Source organism: Carassius carassius, chromosome 2 (genome assembly GCF_963082965.1).
Source record: "Carassius carassius chromosome 2, fCarCar2.1, whole genome shotgun sequence".
Classification (NCBI taxonomy): domain Eukaryota; kingdom Metazoa; phylum Chordata; class Actinopteri; order Cypriniformes; family Cyprinidae; genus Carassius; species Carassius carassius.
Genome location: NC_081756.1, coordinates 32,671,021 through 32,692,279, shown reverse-complemented (window position 1 = coordinate 32,692,279; position 21,259 = coordinate 32,671,021). Strand labels below are relative to the sequence as shown.

The 21,259-nt window shown below is 38.8% G+C and overlaps 1 protein-coding gene across 6 annotated transcripts in view; it reads right to left on the bottom strand.

The window, feature by feature from the left end:
• The window catches only part of LOC132108931 (NHS-like protein 2), an 82,931-nt gene that overhangs the window by 11,168 nt on the left and 50,504 nt on the right, over positions 1 to 21,259 (bottom strand). For 5 of the 6 annotated variants that reach the window (XM_059515277.1, XM_059515278.1, XM_059515280.1 and 2 more), the window contains one exon: positions 5,421 to 5,573. In XM_059515277.1, coding sequence (XP_059371260.1) covers positions 5,421 to 5,573 — 153 coding nt within the window. Of the gene's footprint in view, positions 1 to 5,420; positions 5,574 to 18,526; positions 18,656 to 21,259 lie in introns of those variants that run through there. The other variant, XM_059515282.1, reaches the window with a different exon arrangement.

Sequence of the window (21,259 nt, the reverse complement as noted above, 5' to 3'; positions counted from 1 at the left end):
GTAAGAAATACAATGGATGCAGTTTCTCCGAAACTCACCGAAACAGTGGTTGGATCATACAAGCCTCTGTGGAAAGGTAGGCTTCAAAGACCAATATCAAGAGTTCAAAGATGATGTATGGGAGCAAGTACCATAAGTAACAGCAAGAGTGAGTAAGTATGTGTGTGAGAATGTATTTCAAACACACCCTCCCCTCCTCCCCTGACCTAATCTTGGGCCAGTCTAATGGGACTCAAAAATCTCCATTCTTATCAGCCAATCAAATGGCTCATCAAGACAAGCTGCCAACCTCTCAAGCATGAATGAGTGGTCATGAATGACCTCAAAGCATCGCCTAACAAGATGCTCACTGAAAACCACCCATTTATTAAATATGGGTCACTCCTTGTCTTGTGTATGCAGTAGAGGAATGGAAGAGGTCAAGAGCAACAATGGCCCTTTTCTTGTCAATTTGGACAGTTTTTGTCTGGACTGTTTTCCATTTCATCTTTGTTTCTGTAAAATAAATTTTAATGGATAATTGTCAAATTAATCATAAAATCAGTTGATCATAAATGATGACTAACATTTCCCTTTTTTTCTGCAGGCCTAACCTTTAAGTATGTTTTAGGGAACAGAAATGTTCTAACCTTTTGTAGTGTTGCAATAATGAAACACGGACCAGGCAAGGCGACTAGACATCTGTCTGAAAATAGTAATAACGATACGATGTCATGATTTGAGGAACAAGCTGATTTGCCTTATAAGTGAACCAGTCATATTAGAGGAGAATGATGTAACGTGACATGATGTTACCTTTGCTATGTACCTTTCTTACATAAACTTTTGAATCATTGATGCTGGGAATTTTCTGTGATTTGAGGTCTTACCGAATGTGATGAAAGCATATTTAAGGGCATTGTTTGGAGTCTGTCTGGTTATTGCTGTGCAGCAGGTATAGTGGGGCAGTACTGACCTTAGGCCCAAGTGATAGTGTTCAAAAGGGGCGAGACGTCGCCCAACCCGGTAGGGTGTCACCAGTAGATGCTCCTAGCTAGTTATGTGCATATGGGAATTTCTACCACATTTCTCGTCCATAACTGAACATAAAGGATTTATAAGCATGGGGGGAGGGGTATAAGTGCAAAATCACTGTTTCGCTTAAGTACTATGGATGCCCAATCTCTTTAATGTTGCTGGGCCCCTTAATCAACTAACATTATATCAGCGATTCTCAATTCCATTTTGAATAGAACAAATGTCTGAAGCGATAAGAGAAACATACAAAATGTGCAAGAGCAGGGGGTGCGAGGACTGGAATTGAGATCCGCTGCATTATATGTGTATGAAAGTGAAAGATATGGACAAGACACAGTGCTGCTATCCCATCAAATATTATGAGTCAGAACAACCGGCAGATCAGGAAACAATCCTCCATAAAATGCATTGCACACATCTGAATATTTGGGTTGAACTGTTCTGGAACAGTGTTGTAAATACAACTTAACCACTGATTTCTAGTCGTGTCCTCTTTTGGAAGGGCAAACAAAGTAGTTTTGCTTTCACGAAACACAGCGTCCCACACGAAGGGCTAGAGTGAGCAGAGGCCAGCTTGAGAACTGTGCAGCCAGCAGATTCGACAAAGGACCTTGCGACAACCACATGTAATGACCCTTGGCTGGACTAGCACGGATCAGCGACCAGCACGGATCAGCTCTAGGCATAACGAAGTGAATACCATCCTCTTTTGGAAGGCCAAACAAAGTAGTTTTGCTTTCACAATGAAACACACAGTGTCTCCACAACATGGTGCCTAGGCAACTGCGAGAATAAAAGTTATGCCTTCTTTCTTTGCGTGAACATTTGGGCAGCGTTATGCAAATCTTCCCAAATCATGACGTAGAGATATGGGGGCGTGTTTAAATGAGGCGTTTTCAGCTTTTCAACTCAACTTTTATAAAGAATATCTCTTTGGATTTAAGAGTTTAGTCTTCGCAACTTAACAGATCTTCTTTATCCACCAAGAGCTTGTAAGAAAAGAAAAATTTTAATTGCATCATATCAGTAAGGGGTGTGACTACTCGTGATGGGGGATGTGCCTGTGTTGCAAAGCGCGTTGTGAATTTGGGGCTGGAGCTATCAGCATAGGGGTGTGGTCCTTTCGGGTAGTGGCATGTTTTTTTTAATGTTTTTTATATTTAAAGAATTTGCCACTGATGATTCAAACACGAGTTTGAGCAGTGTAGAGTAGGGCTTGCTGTTTGTCATTTCTCCAGTCACAAATGCAGACATGGTTTTATGTTTGCATGGTACGATGCAACGCAATGCGTAAAAAGACAGTATAAGTCATTATAATCAGTATTTTTTCCCACTGGAGGCAATAAATGCTTAGTTTGTAATGGGTTTTATTGTTTTTGTCTGGTCGTGCTGGGAAATGGTATCACAGTATGGTGAGGGGCGTAACATTTCCATCACAAGCTTGAGGCATTCAGCCAATCACAAAGCACTGGATAGCTGGCCAATTAGAGCACACCTCACTTTTTAAAAATCGATGCGTTTCAGAAAGGCAGGGTCATAGAGGAGAAACAATAATGCACAATATGTGGAAAATAATGTGTTTTTGAACCTTGAGCCACATAAACACATTTCACTACACCAAATAATGTTCTTTTTAGCAACATCATATGACCCCTTTAAACACTGGACCTTTTTTACTTGCAAAAATCTGCCGAATTTTCTTTTTGATGTAACTAAAACTTTAGCTTTTAAATGTTTAATACATATTTACTTTACTTTATTTTATCAGGCTGTAACTGCCATGTCACCCCAATATTTAGAATTTATGGTAAATTAGTAGGTTTTTCAACAATAGATTTTTAAAAATCTCCCCGTCCCCATGTCTTGATATTAGGCTACATTCTTGAATGACATGTACAGTGGGTAAAGAAAAGAATCACCCCCCCCCCCTTTAAAATAATCACATTTTGTTGCTTTGAAGCCAGAAATGAAGATGGACACAGTTTTTGTTTTATCCAGCTGTATTTACTCACTATTGAATCACTGAGTTGGAAAAAGGATCACCCCCCTCTCAAAAATGACTTGTAAACTCAATCAGGTGTAGCTAATCACCTTCTCAATGGCACACAAAGCCATTTGACTTTCAACTGTGATCAGCTGTGATCTTTATTTATTTAGCTCTGCATGTAAAGATTACTCCTGTAAAGGAGAGTTGCAAGAAAAAAGCCACTCCTCTAGAAAGGCCACATGCAGTCACGACTGAGCTTTGCCTAAACACACCATGAAGATTCTGAGGCAGCTGAGACTAAAATTGAAGTATTTGTCCTGAGCAGCAGGGACTGGAGCACTTGTCAGGATAGAAGGAAAAATAGATGGGGCAAAATACTGTCAAATTCTTCTGAAGATGAACACCGAGCCGAGCAAGATAATGAACTAAAGATTGACTCGTTCTTGAGTCAAGAACCGGTTGCAACGGTTTTCGGATCACCAGTAGTGATGGGAAGTTTGGTTCTTTTCCGCGAACCGGTTCTTCCGGACAGTTTGATTCAATAAACCGGTTGAAGAAAACGATTCACCGGTTCTTTTGCGCATGGCGTCTAATGACGTCATTGGTGATAATTGCCCATCATTCAAGCCTTCGGTTTACCCACGCTCATAACATTAGCACAGAATCAGTTCAGAATCAATCACCAAAAGAATCAGTTCGGTTCAGATGCTCTGTGTGTCAGTCTGCTTCACACTGAATCACACAACAAATGCTCAGTATCATCAGCTCCTCAGTTTTTGAATCGGACGCGTCCAACAGAAACGGTTCTTGACTCGAGAACGAGTTAATCGTTCATTCATTATCTTGCTCGGCTCGGTGTTAATCTTCAGTTCTCTCTTCACAGCAGTTCAGTCAGTGTACTGTTTGAGTACATTAATTACTCCGGGATATTGGTTTGTTTGAACTCAGAGGGAGTGTCAGCCACATTTAAAAAAGTTAACAGCTTAAGTCATTTGTGGATTAATATATAGGAGATTCAGTTCGTTTTGGTGAACTAGTTCAAGAAGATCCGGTTACATCGAGTGATTCGTTCGCGAACAGGAAATCACTAAACTGCAGTGCTGTGAACGCCTCACAACAGACCCGGAAGAGAAGACAATGCTGAATAAAGTTATAGTTTTTGCTATTTTTGGACCAAAATGTATTTTCGATGCTTCAAAAAATTCTAACTGACCCTCTGCTGTCACATGGACTACTTTGAAGATGTTTTTCTTACCTTTCTGGACATGGACAGTATACCGTACATACATTTTCAATGGAGGGACTGAGAGCTCTCGGACTAAATCTAAAATATCTGTGTTCCAAAGATAAACGGAGGTCTTACTGGTTTGGAACGACATGAGGGTGAGTTATTAATGACATCATTTTTATTTTTCGGTGAACTAACCTTTTAAGAGGCGAGTGGGCGTGGCTTCAGTGCAGACAGCAGACACACCCCCAGAATTTGAGAGCAGAGGATACCGCCCATTTTTACGAGATTTTGGTAACTTATTTTATGTACTTAGCAGATTTTTTAACAGTGGTTAATAATAAATTTTTCTGTGGTGTGACAAACTCCGAACACATTTTTAATGTTGACTTTACAGGGACATTTTTTTCTGAGATGTTGGTATTATATCTTTCACTTGGAAGTTATAAGTTGCACTGAGTAAATAGAGCTGGATAAAACAAAAACTGTGTCCATCTTCATTTCAGGCTGCAAAGCAGCACAATTTGATTATTTTAAAGGGGGTGATTCTTTTCTATACCCACTGTATATCAAAAGGCAAATTCATGTTTATGCACATAGCACAGTGCCACACATTCGTAAACACTGACCACCCACTCACTGTTGTTTAAGCAACAGCTGCCCATTCAATCTGATGCTGAGCTTAAACCAGAATAGCATCTCAAACCTCACAGATACATATTAATAGCTGACATCAAACAAGAAAGAGATAAAAGAGGGAAATTCAGCCATGTACAGTTACACACTCACAGCAGTAAGAGCCACAAGCACTGGCTTATTCATTGACTGAAAAAAAAGGAAAGAGAAGGGGAGACTCTGTGTATTATCTGCAAATGGAAATTAATCTAATGGATTTTAAATATGAGTCAGAAATAGAGGGGGAATGATGGCAGACAAGTAGAGGGAAAACATAAGGATGCTCAGAGGAATAGAAAAACAAATAGTGCCCTCTCTTACACGCACTGGGAAACACAGAATGGGAATGGAAGTGGCGGATATTCACAGCATGCTAGGCGATGCAAAACGCACACCCAGAAAAACAAAAAGCAAACAAATGATAGGCAGATCCAGGCAGGCAGATGATCGGGCTACACAAGCTCTAGTGGCACGGAAACACACAGACCAAGCGCAGGCAGCTGACTCTCCTACCTTGCAGCAGACTCTGTAGGTTCAGCTGAGCCTCCTGGTGCAGTTCCTGCACACACTCCGGCCTACTCCACGAGCCGAACACATTCACATGCTGTTGCCATGACGATTGGAAGTGAGCCGTTCGTTTGCTCTCCGAGTCCAAGTTGGTGGCAGCTGGCAGAGAGAGAGACAGAGGGAGGGGAGAAGGAGCAAGAGATGCAGTTAGGAGGAGGAAGTCAGAGCAAGAGAAAAAGAGAGACAGATACGGAAAGAAGGGAGGGGAAAGAAAAAGATACATAAATATAAACTGATACAATTGACATGTTTTTATATATTTTCATAATAGCAGCAGAGAGTTGGAGACATCCAACGGAGCAGATGACCCACACACTAAATTTGCAATCAAAGGGCTGAGATCTCATCATATAACAACCCTAATATGTTTTTCTATCTGGCAAATCGAGCTGGTGTGTATGCTAAAGGACTGTTCACACCAAGGGCGATAACAACTCTAACTATAAAGTTTTAACTATCACTCTAATGCTATGAGAATAGGGAAGTACAGAATACAGAATAACAGTATAGTTTAAATCACCTTTCAAAAAGCGTCAGCTACATGAATAAATGTAAAATTAATTTCTAGCTGAAGAACAATAAAAAGATTGACAGCCAATCAGAATCCACCCGATTTTAAAGCACTTGAACATCTCAAGTGGCTCACATGATAACTGTAGCGCACACTTATAATGAATAGAACTCTACTGTCCGTTGGTGTGGACGCTAATATACCGTATTTTCCAGACTATAAGTCGCACTTTTTTTCATAGTTTGGCTGGTCCTGCGACTTATAGTCAGGTGCGACTTATTTATCAAAATTAATTTGACATGAACCGAGAGAAATGAACCAAAAGATATGAACCAATAGAAAACATTACCGTCTCCAGCCACGAGAGGGCGCTCTATGCTGCTCAGTGTTCCTGTCGCAGCTGTAGACGGTAATGTTTTCTCTTAGTTCTTGGTTCTAAATAAATGCGACTTATAGTCCAGTGTGACTTATATATGTTTTTCCCCCAACACGGCGTATTTTTGGACTGGTGCGACTTATATTTTTAAGACTAATTATACTGCACACCAACAACATGTCTTTACTTAAAGCTTACTGCAGAGAGACAGAAAAAGACACTGATGAGGAAAGACGCTCACTTATCTCCCAAGAGGTTAACTGAGCACATTTAATTACAACTTCAGCAGTAGTTCTGAAAGAGGAAATTAATATGCTATTTCTTCCTCTTACAGAACTCTGCCTGATCTTCCAAGCATAAAGATTGATGGAATTCAAAGCAAAGTCAACATGCTTAGCATCAGGATAAACAGAAGGGGCTTTGAAGGAGGGATGTGTGGGAATGGCTAAATAAGATAGGAAAAGGTGCAACTAGTTAGCCTGTTATAGAAATCACTCACTCACTGCAAGTCATCTGTCTGGATTAGACACAGTACATAATATATACTTCAATGTACCTCATTTCAAAGAACCTACATTTGATTTTGGGCCCTTCCGCAATCAGTACAGTACAGTATAATGCAATTAATGTCAAGCATGCATAGTTCTAACAAGTAAACACACAAATAACATAGATCTGGAATTACTAGATTGACACAGTTTATTCATCATCAGACTGAAATCTAGTCATTCAAAATGTAAAAAGGCGCACAGATCATATCGCACAGCAAATAAAAAGCTGCAAAACACTGACTGCAGTAAATTAATGTGATTTTCAACAGCAGATGGTGTGTACGAGGCAAAACCGATCTCAGACCTGACAGTGATCACATAAAACAGCCGCTCAATTAATAAAAAAGATCAGATCATGATGAAAACACTAACATATTCTCTCAGCTGCCACATCGACATGGAAATATTCAGCTGAGGGTTGAAAACTACAATCCAAGTGTGAACTCAACATATAAAGTGTTAGCCAGACTAAGTCCCTAGATGGACACAGCTCATATTCATGGAAATAATGTGTCTCTCTGTTGTCTTTCTCTCCATGGTAACTGTATAGTCCGATGGAGAAGATGTTGAGCATAGTGTGCAAAATTATTGTATTAGAGTTGTATAGCTTTCTACTACAGTTAAAGTTTCCTATTGAAATCGTAAAATGGGCTAGACTTGTCTTAGGGTTTTGCTTGCCCAGTCTCTCGTTTTCCTAGCAAAACTTAACTAGACAGCTTGTACCTTGGATGAAAGCAATGAAGACACTTTCAAAATGAAAAAAAAAATCTGCCAATTCATTCTTAGTCAATGAAAGGAAATTATATGCGAGAGAAAAATGAAGACATAAACAAACCATGTTATTGCTAGGAGGAGGCAGGTGGTATTTACACTCATATAAGACAGTGATTTTTTTTAAAAATGTACAAGTCATCAAAATTTCTGGCTATGTTCCCAGAAGAGAAAGGAGCCATGTTTTTTTTTTTTGCATAAAATAACAAGATGTAGTCGAATTGAGAAAAATATGCAAGGTCTAAAAACAATTTTTTTTTGAAGGTTAATCACACTGCATCAACAGATGTTGACCAATGTTAGCTGGGTTTTGTTGGATCAGTGTGTGTTAACCCTGCTGGCATCTGCTGCTGTTGGTCAGTGCTTGTTCAATCAACGTTTGTTGTGGAATGTCTGAGAAGTGATGTACTGTAATCTGCTGATTGTCATCATTGGTTGACATCTGTTGGCGCAGTGTGAATTAGAACTTCTTTTAACTTGAGTGCCCCCATTTTAGTTCACTATAAGTCCGTCACTATAAGAGCAGATTGTTTCAAAGCAGCTTCACAGAAATAAACAGGGAAATCAATCAGATCAACAGGAAGATCAACAGAATCAATAATGTAAACATCTTCAAATATGAGAAATTCTAATTCTGCTGTAAAGCTGCTCTCCATGTTGATCCAATTCAATTAAAAAACCGTGCTGATTTTGCACATTTAATCAATTATGAAACAATCTAAAGTAAAATACATTAACTAAAAGCCACAAAACTCATTTTGATATCATGGGGCCAGGGTCATATAGAATAGAATAGAATAGAATAGAATAGAATAGAATAGAATAGAATAGAATAGAAAGGGGCACTGCTATGGTTTCTGGGCCCCCTCCACGATCGCGTTCTGGTAAGAGGGGGGTCCCACTCAGTAAAAATCACATTCTGGGCCCCCTCTCCCTTGTCGGGCCTTTGGAATCATCCTAACCTTCCCCCTAGTTATAGCCTCCTGAGAATAGAATAGAATACAAAAAAAAAGAATAGAATAGAGTGCAATAATGTGCATTGTGTAGACCAGGGGCCCTCCACTCTGGACTCTGAGATCCACTTTCTTTGCAGAGATTAGCTCCAATCTCGATTAAACACACCTACATGCAACTTTGTAGTAATCCTGACCTTGATTAGCTTCTTCAGGTGTGTTTGATTAGGGTTGGAGCTAAACTCTGCAGGAAAGTGAATATTGAGGTCCAGAGTTGAGGATCCCTGGTGTAGACTCTAGTCACTCTTCCTCACACAAACACACACACACATTGAAATATAATTTCTCTCTTCTTTCTCAATCACACAAGTTAGCGTACACAGATTCCATGACACCTCCTCCATTCCACATGTTTTCCACAGAAACATGGCACTGAGTGTTGGTGAGGCTCTGATGTGTTTACATATGCTGCATTGTTGGTCCCAACAGTGCTGACTGTAGTGACTGTCGCTTCCTCACGGCCCGTTCTGCACTGCTTCACCCCTCCCCGTCTGTTTCCTCTGGTGCCAGTGAGCGTGTGAACGACAAGTGCTGAAAGACAGACTATCAGTGAAAGTGTCTCTGTGATTCATTATGTCTGAAACAAACACATGCGCATATGCTCGCACACTTCCCAAAGCGGAAGTGTGTGGAGGATAGGAAATGTGTCCACTGGCCTTCTGGAGTTATCTTTCCCTGGTCCTCCTCTCATCCTCTCCAATACTCTTTACCTCATATTCCCTCTGGCTTTATCCATCTACTCATGTTCCACTGAACACAAAGATTTGTTCACAAAGAACACAAAGAAGAAGTACAAGCTATCCTGCAGATGAGTCCCAAATTCGAAAGAGTGAAGATTAGACAGCATTACTGAGAGGCTACAGCACTGCTTCGTTTCTACGTTAATTTACAGAATAATTAGCAGCAATTATTTTTATGAAGCTTGAACTTTATTCAAAACACAGTAAAACTGCAGTGTGTCCTTTCAATTAGCAACTAATCAGAGCAACTATAGCTGCAAATATGATGATTGTTTTCAAATATTATTTCAAAAATAATATTTTGTCGGTCTCAAATTCAAAGATGTCCTCAACTTACAAATGGCATTAGGCTTTTTCACACTAAGGACGATAACTATAATAACAAATGAGTTTTAATAATAGTTCTTATTCTATGAGAATATGGAAGTCCACACCACAACTAATATAACAACGACACAGAGGAACTTAATCACTCGAATCACTTTCATAACCATTTTCTTTTCAGTTAATAAACAATAAAAGCAACGACAAACAATCAGAATCCACTGACTTTAAAGAATTCATGCAATGGCAGACATCATAACTGCAGCACACAACAATAATAAAAAACATTTTCGGCCATTGGGCGTTGAAGCTAAAATAGTAATCATTACAATTATGACAATGGAGTCTTTACTCTTTAGTTCTGCATATCAAAAGTGCACAATGGTAACACTTTATTTTAAGGACCAATTCTCACTATTGTTGCTTATTAGCATATATATTACTTGTGTCACGAAACCGGTCCATGGACTTTCATCCAAAGAAACCCAAGAGGTCACTCTCTCACCATATTGACACTCACACCACACAGACTGTCACACATCACTCTGGACTACATCTCCCATGCTCCACTGCACTGATTGTGCACTCTCCTGCATCCAATAGCACACACTATATAACACTCGCTCTGATCCTGTACAAGTCACCGAGTATTGTCTAGCAGTTATCTCTCTCCTAGCGATAGCTACACTACGCTACACTATGTCTAGTTTTCATTATCTAGTCATTGCCTTGCCTTGCCTTGCCTTGCTTTGCTTGTTTACTTGTGTTTTGATTCTTGCCTGTGTATTCTGGATATCCTCTTGTCTTGCCGTTCGAACTCTGTTTACCCCTTGCCTGGATTATCGCCTGTTGTTGGATTACTTGTTTGCCTCGCCCTCTGGATTATGTTTGCTGTCTTTTGACCCACACCTGTTATAGACTGTTTGCCATTGTATGATTCTTACCTGATTCTTACCATTCAATAAAGCCTTGCACATGGATCCGCTCGCCTCACATCTCTGTCAACCCGTTACAACTAGCATATTGGCTGTTTATTAGTACATACAAATCACATATTAATACCTTATTCTGCATGACCATATTTTAGATCTCTTAATCCTACCCCATACCCAAACTTAATAACTACCTTACTATTAATATGCAGAAAACTGGGAGTTTGTTCAGGGAAAACTCTATAATGTAATATAATATAATAATATATGTATAATTTCAGATGTTTTTTTATTTTATCAAATTGCACCCTTGATTCTCAAATCAGATCTTATAGCCACACATTACTTACAATAGAATGAAATAAAGGAACAGTACTTCAGTAAAGATGATTTCTGTGCAGTGTTTGGTGCTATATGTCTTTACCTTGTAAATGGTCTAATGGTCCAGTAGTGGTATCAGATCACACATGCACAGAAAGTGAGATAATGTGCCACTCACAGGTCATCTTCTCAGGGGAAACATGCTAAATCAAAATGAGAAATTCACTTTAAGGTAAAAGCTGTGTCAATCTCAGACTCAATCACAAGGAAGGGCAAGAGCTATTTTTCCTCGAAAAACAAAATGAGTTTATGCTAGAAATGCATTGAACTTTCGTCCAATTTCTGCTTTTATGCGTGTTTGGTGGTGGCTGATGGGGATTAATGTGGTACACTCATACTGTGGTGTCAGAGCCAAAGCTTAATCTGCTGCTTATAGCAGTTAGCACCATTATAATTTATTTAGTGAAGCTTGTCCAAAGGAGGAATGAATCACACTGGTTACCAGCAGATCTGATGGGGAAACTGCTCCAGCTAAGAAAATTCTCAGCTAAGAGAACTTTATTGTAAAAACAGATACAGACTCATGTGCAATCAATAGTTTGCATTACGTGAAAAAATGTCATGTCCGCTTTTGTAAGGCAGTCAGTCAGGGTTGTAGACTATGAGTCTAATCGACATTTAGATTTTTGTGATTGGCTGAGGTGAGCTCTATTTTCTGTTCCTTTTTGTGTTGACACAAAAATCCAGAACAATCCCACAGGAAAGCATTATGGTGATGTCATTTGTCGTCCTGGACTTGGAACTTGAACTCAGGACACCTTTAGCACAACAATCGCTATATGTTGGCCCGCTGCCCAAAACAAAATGCACATTTTCTCTGACAGTGTACATGTTTTATATGCCAAATTGGAATAAAAAATTAACTCTATGTTGAAGTAGTGTATAGGAAGCTTGAAGTAAACTCAACACCAGAAGCATCTAAAATAAACTTTTGATATCCTATTCATGCAAAAAGTGTATTAAAGGGGTCATATGATGCGAATTAAATTTTTCCTTTCTCTTTGGAGTGTTTCAAGCTCTTCGTGCATAAAGAAGATCTGTAAAGGTGCAAACACTAAAGTCTCAAATCCGAAAAGATATTCTTTATAAAAGTTAAAGACTCAACCACACCCCCCTAAAACGGCTCGTTCTAAACACGCCCCCACATCTCTACATCACTATGTGGGAAGATTTGCATAACGCCGCCCAGATGTTTACGCAAAGAAAGAAGGCATACCTTTTATTCTCGTTGTAGTATTGTTGTTTATACCGCTGCCGGCGGATTCTACACTCCTTCATAGAATCTGCAGGCCATGCCGTTCTCAACCTGCCTGCCTCTACTCACTCAAGCTGGCCTTTACTCACTCAAAGGCTGTGGTGTGTGACACAGTTTCGTTGAGAAAGCAAAACTACTTTGTTTGGCCTTCCAAAAGAGGACACGATGAATCGATGCGTTTCAGAAGGCGGGGCACAGAGGAGAAGCAATAATGTACAGTATGTGGAAAATAATGTGTTTTTTGATCCTTAAATTGCATAAACACATTTCATTACACCAAATAATGTTCTTTTTAGCGGCATCATATGACCCCTTTAAAGAAGTCTTCCACAGGAAAGAGATAAACAGAAATAAATTATGATGGTGCAGGCTAAGTTACAACAATACAAAGTCAGAAAACTGTCATATTTAAACCAATCTAGAGTTAAAAATGAAATTGTCTAGGAACACTGAGATAAAGGTGTAAACATTTAAATAAAATTACATTGTAGTTCAGACATTAAAGACATTAAAATGCGCGCACACACACACACACACGCACACAAGTAAGGGATAATACAAGCAAGGGGTGCTAATGACAAGCTGACTGTACATTTTTCCACTTATTACAAAGTTACTTACCAAATAAAATAAATGGAATAAAACAATTTTTGTTTAAATTTCATTATGTGAGAAGAAAGAGACCACAGAGTGATATGAGTGACAAGAAACTAGCACAACTAAAGAAATTGGTTGCCTGGGACAACAATTAATTAACGGTCAGTTTAACGGTCATTATAGAAAAATATTCAACCCCATTATGCCACAATTGACCAATTAAAGTAAAGTAATCCCGCAAGCCATGTAATAATCACTGCTAATGCTTAGACAGTTTATAAACACAATCAAGAAGCGTAGAGACTAATGACCTTTAGATAACTTCCAGGTTCTATTGTCTCAACAATATTACTGACAGGAAACTGCACTTCATCCACTTCCTGTCACAGCACACAGACTCTGTGATGAAAAGAAATCTTTAAAGGTGTAGATGAATGAAAGTAACAGGAGAAACAAGAGCTGTCAGCTAGTTCCTCAGGGAATGGCTCACATGGGCATGGACACAGAGGTCAAAAACAGACAAAGTCTGGAAGACGCTGCTCTAATGTGCTGACATCAGGATTTAGGCATCTAAAGTTTGTCCAACAAAAAGCGCTACACTAACGTACAGAGGGATCAAAATAAATGAATCCTCAGTAAAAGGTTAAAGCAGACACTTCTTCAGAGCTCCTTCCTGCTCAGGAAGGACCACATAAGGGTGGGTTAAGTGGATCTGACTTCCTTTAGAGACATACAGTCAGTATGGATTATATGAATTATATGAATTAATTTAATTTAGACTTTTATTCACAAATAAACATTAACCAGCACATATACATAGTGATCATCAAATATGGTAAACGATAGCTCAAACATGTTTGTTTGATGCATGATGAAGCTCATTGGTTCTTGTAAATCTGGCAACTGATTTGCAGAACAGATTTTGGTAATGGTTTAGTAATTCACTATTAACTTGTTGCTAATTAGCATGTATATTACTAGCATATTGTCTTTTTATTAGTACTTAAAGCACTTATTAATACCTTATTCTGCATGACCACATTCTACATCCTTTAACTCTAACCCATACCTAAACATAACTACTACAACAATTACATAAATTACCATCAACTAACAACAATTTAGGAGTTTGAGGGAAAACTTTTAGTTAAATGAATATGTTCCTGTTAGCAACAGAAGATCACAGACAGGTAACTGCTACATACAGTAGGTGGTTTATTTGCAGGTGAGTATGAAAAACAAGTGAAGCAAACAGGTGAGGAACTGAGTTTATCAAACAAACACTTAACTGAAAATAACAGCTTACAGTTAGTTTCTCTTTACAAGTACTGCCGAGTGGAACCGGATGGGCCGAGGACAGAAGAGGAATGAAGACAGCTATGTAACATTTGAACTGAGGCGTTGGAGCGTGTGTCGAGATTTAATGGGCGTGCCAGATGAAACGTCATCATGTGTCGAATACGTCATCGTCATCATTGATTGTTTTTTTTTGTTTTTTTTTTGTGACATCTTACTTTTCCTTGTAATGGAGCCAGCAAGAAAGAGGAAATCCTCTGGTCTCAGAGTAAAAAAAAATAGCTGCTCACAATAAGGTATGTTTAAAGGTGCTGTATGTAGGATTGACACTGAGTGGTTGAAATTCAAATTCGCAGTCCAAATTCAAAATATTATAGACTTTTTTTTCACCCCCGGCTCCTCCTTCTCAGACTTGATGCACACAAAGGTTGCCAGATTGATGACATCAACAAGAATGAGCGCACTTGACGATGAATGAAATTAAATAAGCTTTCCACCAACTGGCAACATGAGGTGCTGAAATACAATTGGATAAAATGGCAGTGGGCGGGTTTCACAAACCAAAACAGAGACCGATTTTCAAAGGAGAATAACTTACTGTAGCATTGTTTTACAGATAAACAGGTATGTTAACTTAGCATGTTTCTTAAATATTGCATTTATTTTTTTATCCACAGGCTTTGAAGGCCATGGTTGATCATAAATACTATGAGAAGGCCAGAGAACGTTGCAGAAAGTTACAGCTGTAACCTTTAAATCTGTCATGTGGGCATCCCTAAACACGGATGCCTACCTAGCAGTAACTTGCCATTTTATAGATGACAATGACAAGCTCTACAATATTTTACTAGGTGTAGAGCATTCCCCTAAGAGCCATACTGCTGAAAACTTGGCTACTGGACATATCAAGCTCATGGATGAATGGGGCATTAACCCTCTGGAGTCTATTTTTGGGGCCGGGAGAAAATTGGTCATGCCCTGACATTTGTGCTTTCTTCAGTTTCTTATAAATATCTAAATGGGTAAAGTCTAATCTCACTGATAAAGTGAAGTTCCTGGTAACTGATGCTGCAGCCAATATGATAGCATCTGTATGACCATTGAATCTTAGGCATAAAATAAGCATAGCACATGCAAAATATCTAATTGTGTGGAAGTCTTTTGATGACATCAATAGCTACAATGAAATTTGTAGGAAACTTGTTACCTATTCCTAAACCAGCACTACAGCAAAAGAGACACTGGCACAAGTACAAGAGCAGATGGGGAGACCAGTTCTGAAGTTCTCATTATTGAAGTGGACACTCGCTGGAACAACACTTACAATATGTAAGGCAGCCCTGGCCTCTCTAAGGACCGACATCACTCCTCCTACTGCCCTGGAGTTTGAGGCCGCCAAGATGCTTTACATGTCCCTGCCCATTTCCACCAGGTTACAGTAGAGCTTTCTGAGGAAAAAAGGGTGTCTGCCTCCAAAGTGATAGCTATCATGAAGATGCTTAATAATGCTGTAACCAGGGAGTTATTAGGCCTCAATTCCAATTTAGCAAGGCAGGTGGGTGACAACCTGGTCTGGAGGGTGAGGGAGAACACAGTACATTTAGAATCAATAAGTGTGAAGACCATACTAACAATATAGGATCCCAGATTAAAAAACAGGGATTCTTAAATCAAGGGAAACTGCAAGAAGCGATATCAAGATTGAAATCTGAATGCACTATTGTTATCAGAAGTTCTGGTCTCCATTCTGCTTCCACCAATACACCCCCAGCTCAGCTGCCAGCCTCTTCATAAGCAGGTCAATCTAAAAACAACAGTAAGTAGTATATTCCTAAACAATTATTTTATTTTTTCCTGTATTACACTCCCTCCCCCTGCACCCAATACAGTCTCACTTTTGTTGTTCACACTGTCATTGTCCCAACAATTAATTAATTATTAATTAGCTGTGTGTGTGTGTGTGTGTGTGTGTGTGTGTGTGTGTGAGTGACCATTGTCTCTGAAAAAGTCAAGTCAGACAGAGAAAGATATATATTTTATTTTATACCCAGGCAATGAACAACTGTCTTCTCGGGTCATTGGTTTAGGATTAATTGATTTGTCTGCTATTTTTTTGCACAGTTCTAGGTGTCACTAGTGAGCAATGCTTAATGAAGCTTCTGGTAATGAACCTTTTTGGTGAAGCAATGCGCTGGGAAGCCTCAGCGGTGCAGGAAACCTCCTTTTGCCATCACTAAAGACAGGGAAATGACAGGAAAACATTGCAGGATGATAGTAGGGTAAGTATTACAGTTAAAAATTCAGGTAATCTCAGATTGGATCATGCAAAACAAGACCAGACATTGAGGGCAGGTAAGGGAGTGCTTATATGTGCATCTAGATTAGATGATAATCAACAGCAGGTGTGGTAATAGCTGACTGAGTGCAGGTGGGAACCAGGAGGGATGCAGGGAGATGTATTTCTGTGACAGGGCTGATGACTGTAGATTGTGGCACTTCCCTAATGTAAAGTGTTACCCAGATTTTTTTTTAATACAATAATAACTACATTGTCATTAGACTTAAACATAAAAAATATACATATTGTAATCTATAATAAAAATTTTGTATATTATTATTATTATTATTATTATTATTATTATTATTATTATTGTATATTATATTATTATGTATATTATTATTAATTTATATTGTTGGTTTTAACACCAAGTTGTTAATTAACACATTTATTTTGACCTATTTATACATGCTTCTCACTTGAGAAATATTTTATTTGAAAAGTGAAACCTCTATAGAGACCACAAAATGATGTCATTGATCAACAGACCTGAAAAAACGGAAAGAAAACTAAGCTGAGAAGAATGAAAACCAGTAAGAATTCAAATTATGGGTCTATATCTGTAAAACTGGCAGTGTAGTTTTTGTTTGTAGTTTCATTTGTCTTTTTATCAAACATATAATTCTTTTCTGTCAAATAGTATAATACATGGTTCAAATATGGTTCATCTCGTCTAGCCTCTTGCAGGGTATGCAGGCTCAAGACGGAGGGAAGGTGCAATGAGAGACAGAAATGGAAAGATCACATGCAAGACAAGGTATGTGCAAAGAAGCACAGTAAGTCACAAATAAAAATAAGAATATGTTTGTGTGAAAATGTAACTAGAAGGAAAGAGAGAAGGAGTTTGTGAGCAGCTGGCTTTTGCTGGAATGTATCTATCAGTGGCAGGATCAATAGATGACTGATAAAGACAGAGGTTTGGCAGAAGTCTCAGAAAACCATGTGTGAACACACACTGGAAAAATTAAGTGCAACACACACACACACACACACACATATACACATACAGATACTGGTTTAACCCTCTGCAGCTCTTTCCTCTCAGGCATTTAGACTGTCAGTCCCGCTGTGTGGCCGCCTGGACACAAAGGCTTCATTTAGAAACTCGTTTGCATAAAAATTCTATGAGGCTTAATTTTCTCTCCCATTTATTTTACATGCATAATTAGCCAGTGAGCTCTGGAAGCCTTCCGTAAGAGTGCATGTAACCTATGAGCAGAGAATAAGTGTGTTGTCATGAATATATGTGTTCAGACTGCACAGCTTTATCATCTTTGCAGGTCCTTATTCAAACTACCCTTGTGTATTTGAGTGTGTCATTGTCATTATTCCGAGTTACTGGGACTTTAAGCTGGAATTCAGTGCTGAAATATGATCCCAAGGCAGAGTGAAAACTGGAATGGCAAATGGGCACCAGTCCCATGTCTTGAGCTTCAGCATGTTTTGTGTGTGTGAGACTTTGTTATGAATCTCTGTGACCCAGGATCACTTTGCAGAGGTGTGTTATAATTCCATGAGCAAGGTAAACACACACTGCTGCGCACACACATACAATGGCACACAAAACAGTCCATTAACGTGCAGCACTCATATTACACCAACCCCATTAAATTTGTCAACCCAAACATATTTTTTTTAAGTCATCAACAGACTTATTCAATGCAGACTAAAAGCATACACTCTCAAATCTCAAGCTCATTATTAAATATGACAGACTACAACCTTTACAACACAAATGCTGACAGCGTAAACTCACAAATCCTGCTTCAGGAGAGAAGATGATCTCCCATCTCAGAGAAACCCTCTGACAGACGTCCTCCTGCATTACTGTCTGACCTCAATAGCTCTCTATAGAGCGTTTTTATACTTCCAGCAGTCACGGAAGGTCTCTGAGTTTTAAAATATTTCAGAAATGATCCTGTTACACACTCTGCTCCAGTCATGACATACAGGATTGCTAACCCTACCTGTTTTTCCTCTGAAGACATCTAGCCTCTCCATAATAACATCCATAGATGGAGGGAGAGTTATAAAAGAAAATGTCTAGTGGCACAGACCTCTAGAGTGACCAAAATCTGAGATGGGAGTGAGGCACTGGGTGAAAGTGGGAGGGAGGGAAGGAGAGAGAGAGGCGGGATACATGAGAACTCAGTGTTTTAGGTTGTCCCCCTCCCCACTCTATTGTCAACGCAGCACTGCTTTTTCCTTCCCATGCTCACGAGTGCCTTCCTGTCTGCTGGAGGTGACAGCAAAACAGCCAATGAGACGTCTGGAAATGCTCACAGGCGATCAGAGCAGCAATAAAGAGCACAAAGTCCAAAAGGACACAACCACACTGAACATTAACCAACCACTCAAGCAAAACACTTAGCAGTGTCCAAAAAGCATTTTGCCAAGCAACATCCAAAAATATATCACAGTTTCCACAGAAATATTATGCAGTACAATTGTTTTCAACATTGATAAAATAAGCACCACAACTGCATAATATTAAAATGATGTCTGAAGGATCATCTGACACTGAAGACTGGAGTAAAATTCAGTTTTGCCATCACAAAATATTATAATAGAAAACTGTTATTTTAATTAGTAATATTTCACAATATTACTGGTATTTTTTTATCAAAAAAAAAGGCAGTCTTGGTGACCATAAAATATTCTTTCAAAAATATTTCGAATCTTACTTCCAACCTTTGGAATAGTGAATGTGATATAGTATATCTCTCAAATTCAATACCAAATCTAAAATAACAAAACCTTAATGTGTTTCTTCTTTTTTTTTGACAGGTGCTGCTTCAGTGAGAGTGGATCGAGACTGACACAATGAGGTGCCTATTAAAAAAAAATAATATGACTGTGTAAAAGGACAAAAATGTTGGGTGGGTTCACCTTCGCAGTTCATTCCCCATTGGCAGGTGTAGCAATGAGGAGAGAATTTTAGACCCTGAACATATTATGATTTAAGATTGGTAAAATGGCAAGGTGAATGTTGAGTGGTTAAAATTTTGCAAATACACATTAACAGATAACTAATACATAATATGATGCAGAAAGTTTCATTATATGACTGCCATCAAACCAGCAGTTGCATTTATGTTCCCAAACTGCTTGTAACATCCAAGGTCAAAGGCACACAGATTAGGATCACTATCTCACATATAAACTCAAATATTCACACCACTTATACAGTATGTGTGTTTTTGTACGAAACAAACAGAGCCACTAACCAGTGGTGAGTATAAGACTCTTTCAAGTATGGCACATGTTGTACTGGTCAGATACAGGTTTGAAGTGTTTTCACACACTTCTGTTAAGAACATCAGGCATGTCTTACTGATCTTCTGCTTGAATGTTGACAATTTCTGTTAAATATATTGAAGATCACTTATATGTAGTTCAGTGAGGGGCGGAAAACTAAGACATCTCAAAGGTTGACACAGGAACTCTGATGCAGTGTGGGAACGTAGACACACACACACACACACACACACACACATACATACACACACATACAGGCAGCATTGAACAGGCTTTCAATTGACTGGCAATACCACCTGTCCGTTGCCATGACAACAGCTGCATGGTCTCACACAGCAACTCACAGCTCTCTCTCTCTCTCTCTCTCTCTGTTCATGTCGAGGTACGGCCCTTCTCTGAGAGCATGACGTCAAACTGAGCGAGAAAAGTATGAATGAAAACAATGTGTGTATAGAAATCAATGTGCGTACAGAGCACTGTGCACTCCAGAAATTACACAAACACACAAATACATCCCTAGTTGTTTGCATTTGAATATTTGAATGCTAGAGCTGTGCTCAACCATCAATAACTTGATTTACAGCAGACTCCACACTCAAAGCTAATGGCATGAATCACAATCAGAAATACAATACGATCACTTCATTCCACATTACAGATTCTGAAATGCACTGCATGGTGGACAATGGAACAAGAATCTTCCAGTGATTCAGATTCAGATCATTTCATTACGCTGATATAACAGTTTACAGTGAACACTGGCTCCAGATTGAGATTCCGAATTGGGTTCAGAAATAAAATAAGATTCAAAATAAGAATTACAAACACATCCCTTTATTCTAAATCACTTCTTTAAAACCATCCAGTGCTCTGAAAAACTCTCACAGCTGTGGTGTACTAGTCTGGAAAAAAAAATAATAACCTTCAGAATAAAAATGAAAATGGAATCACTTTATTCCAAATCACTGGTTAAAAAACAAACAGGAACAAAAAAAAAACACACACACACACACAAAAACATCTGAACTCTAACACTACACTGATTCAAAACCATCCAGTAAAATTTATGCCAATATTAATGCTGGGTTCAGAATCAGAAATAAGAACCAGAATTGGAATCGGACAGATTCAGGAAAATGACAAAATACGCTCCGAAGTGGATTCTGAATGAGAAACCAGCCAAGCAACATTTAAAAAGCCAACCTTGAAAAAAAAAAAAAGCTTCCTTGTTTTAAACACCATACAGGCTCAGCAGGGATATGGTCATCTCTACTTAAGATGTGAATGTATGTCTGTAAAGCACTGGAATTCATCTGCATTCTCTTATCTAGGAGATGCTTGAGAGAGTGTGATAGTGTTAAATAAGACGTATGTTTGCTTGTACCCGTTTAGTGTGTGTCCTCTCTAATTCACAGATAACAGACAGAATGACAGCTCCCCAT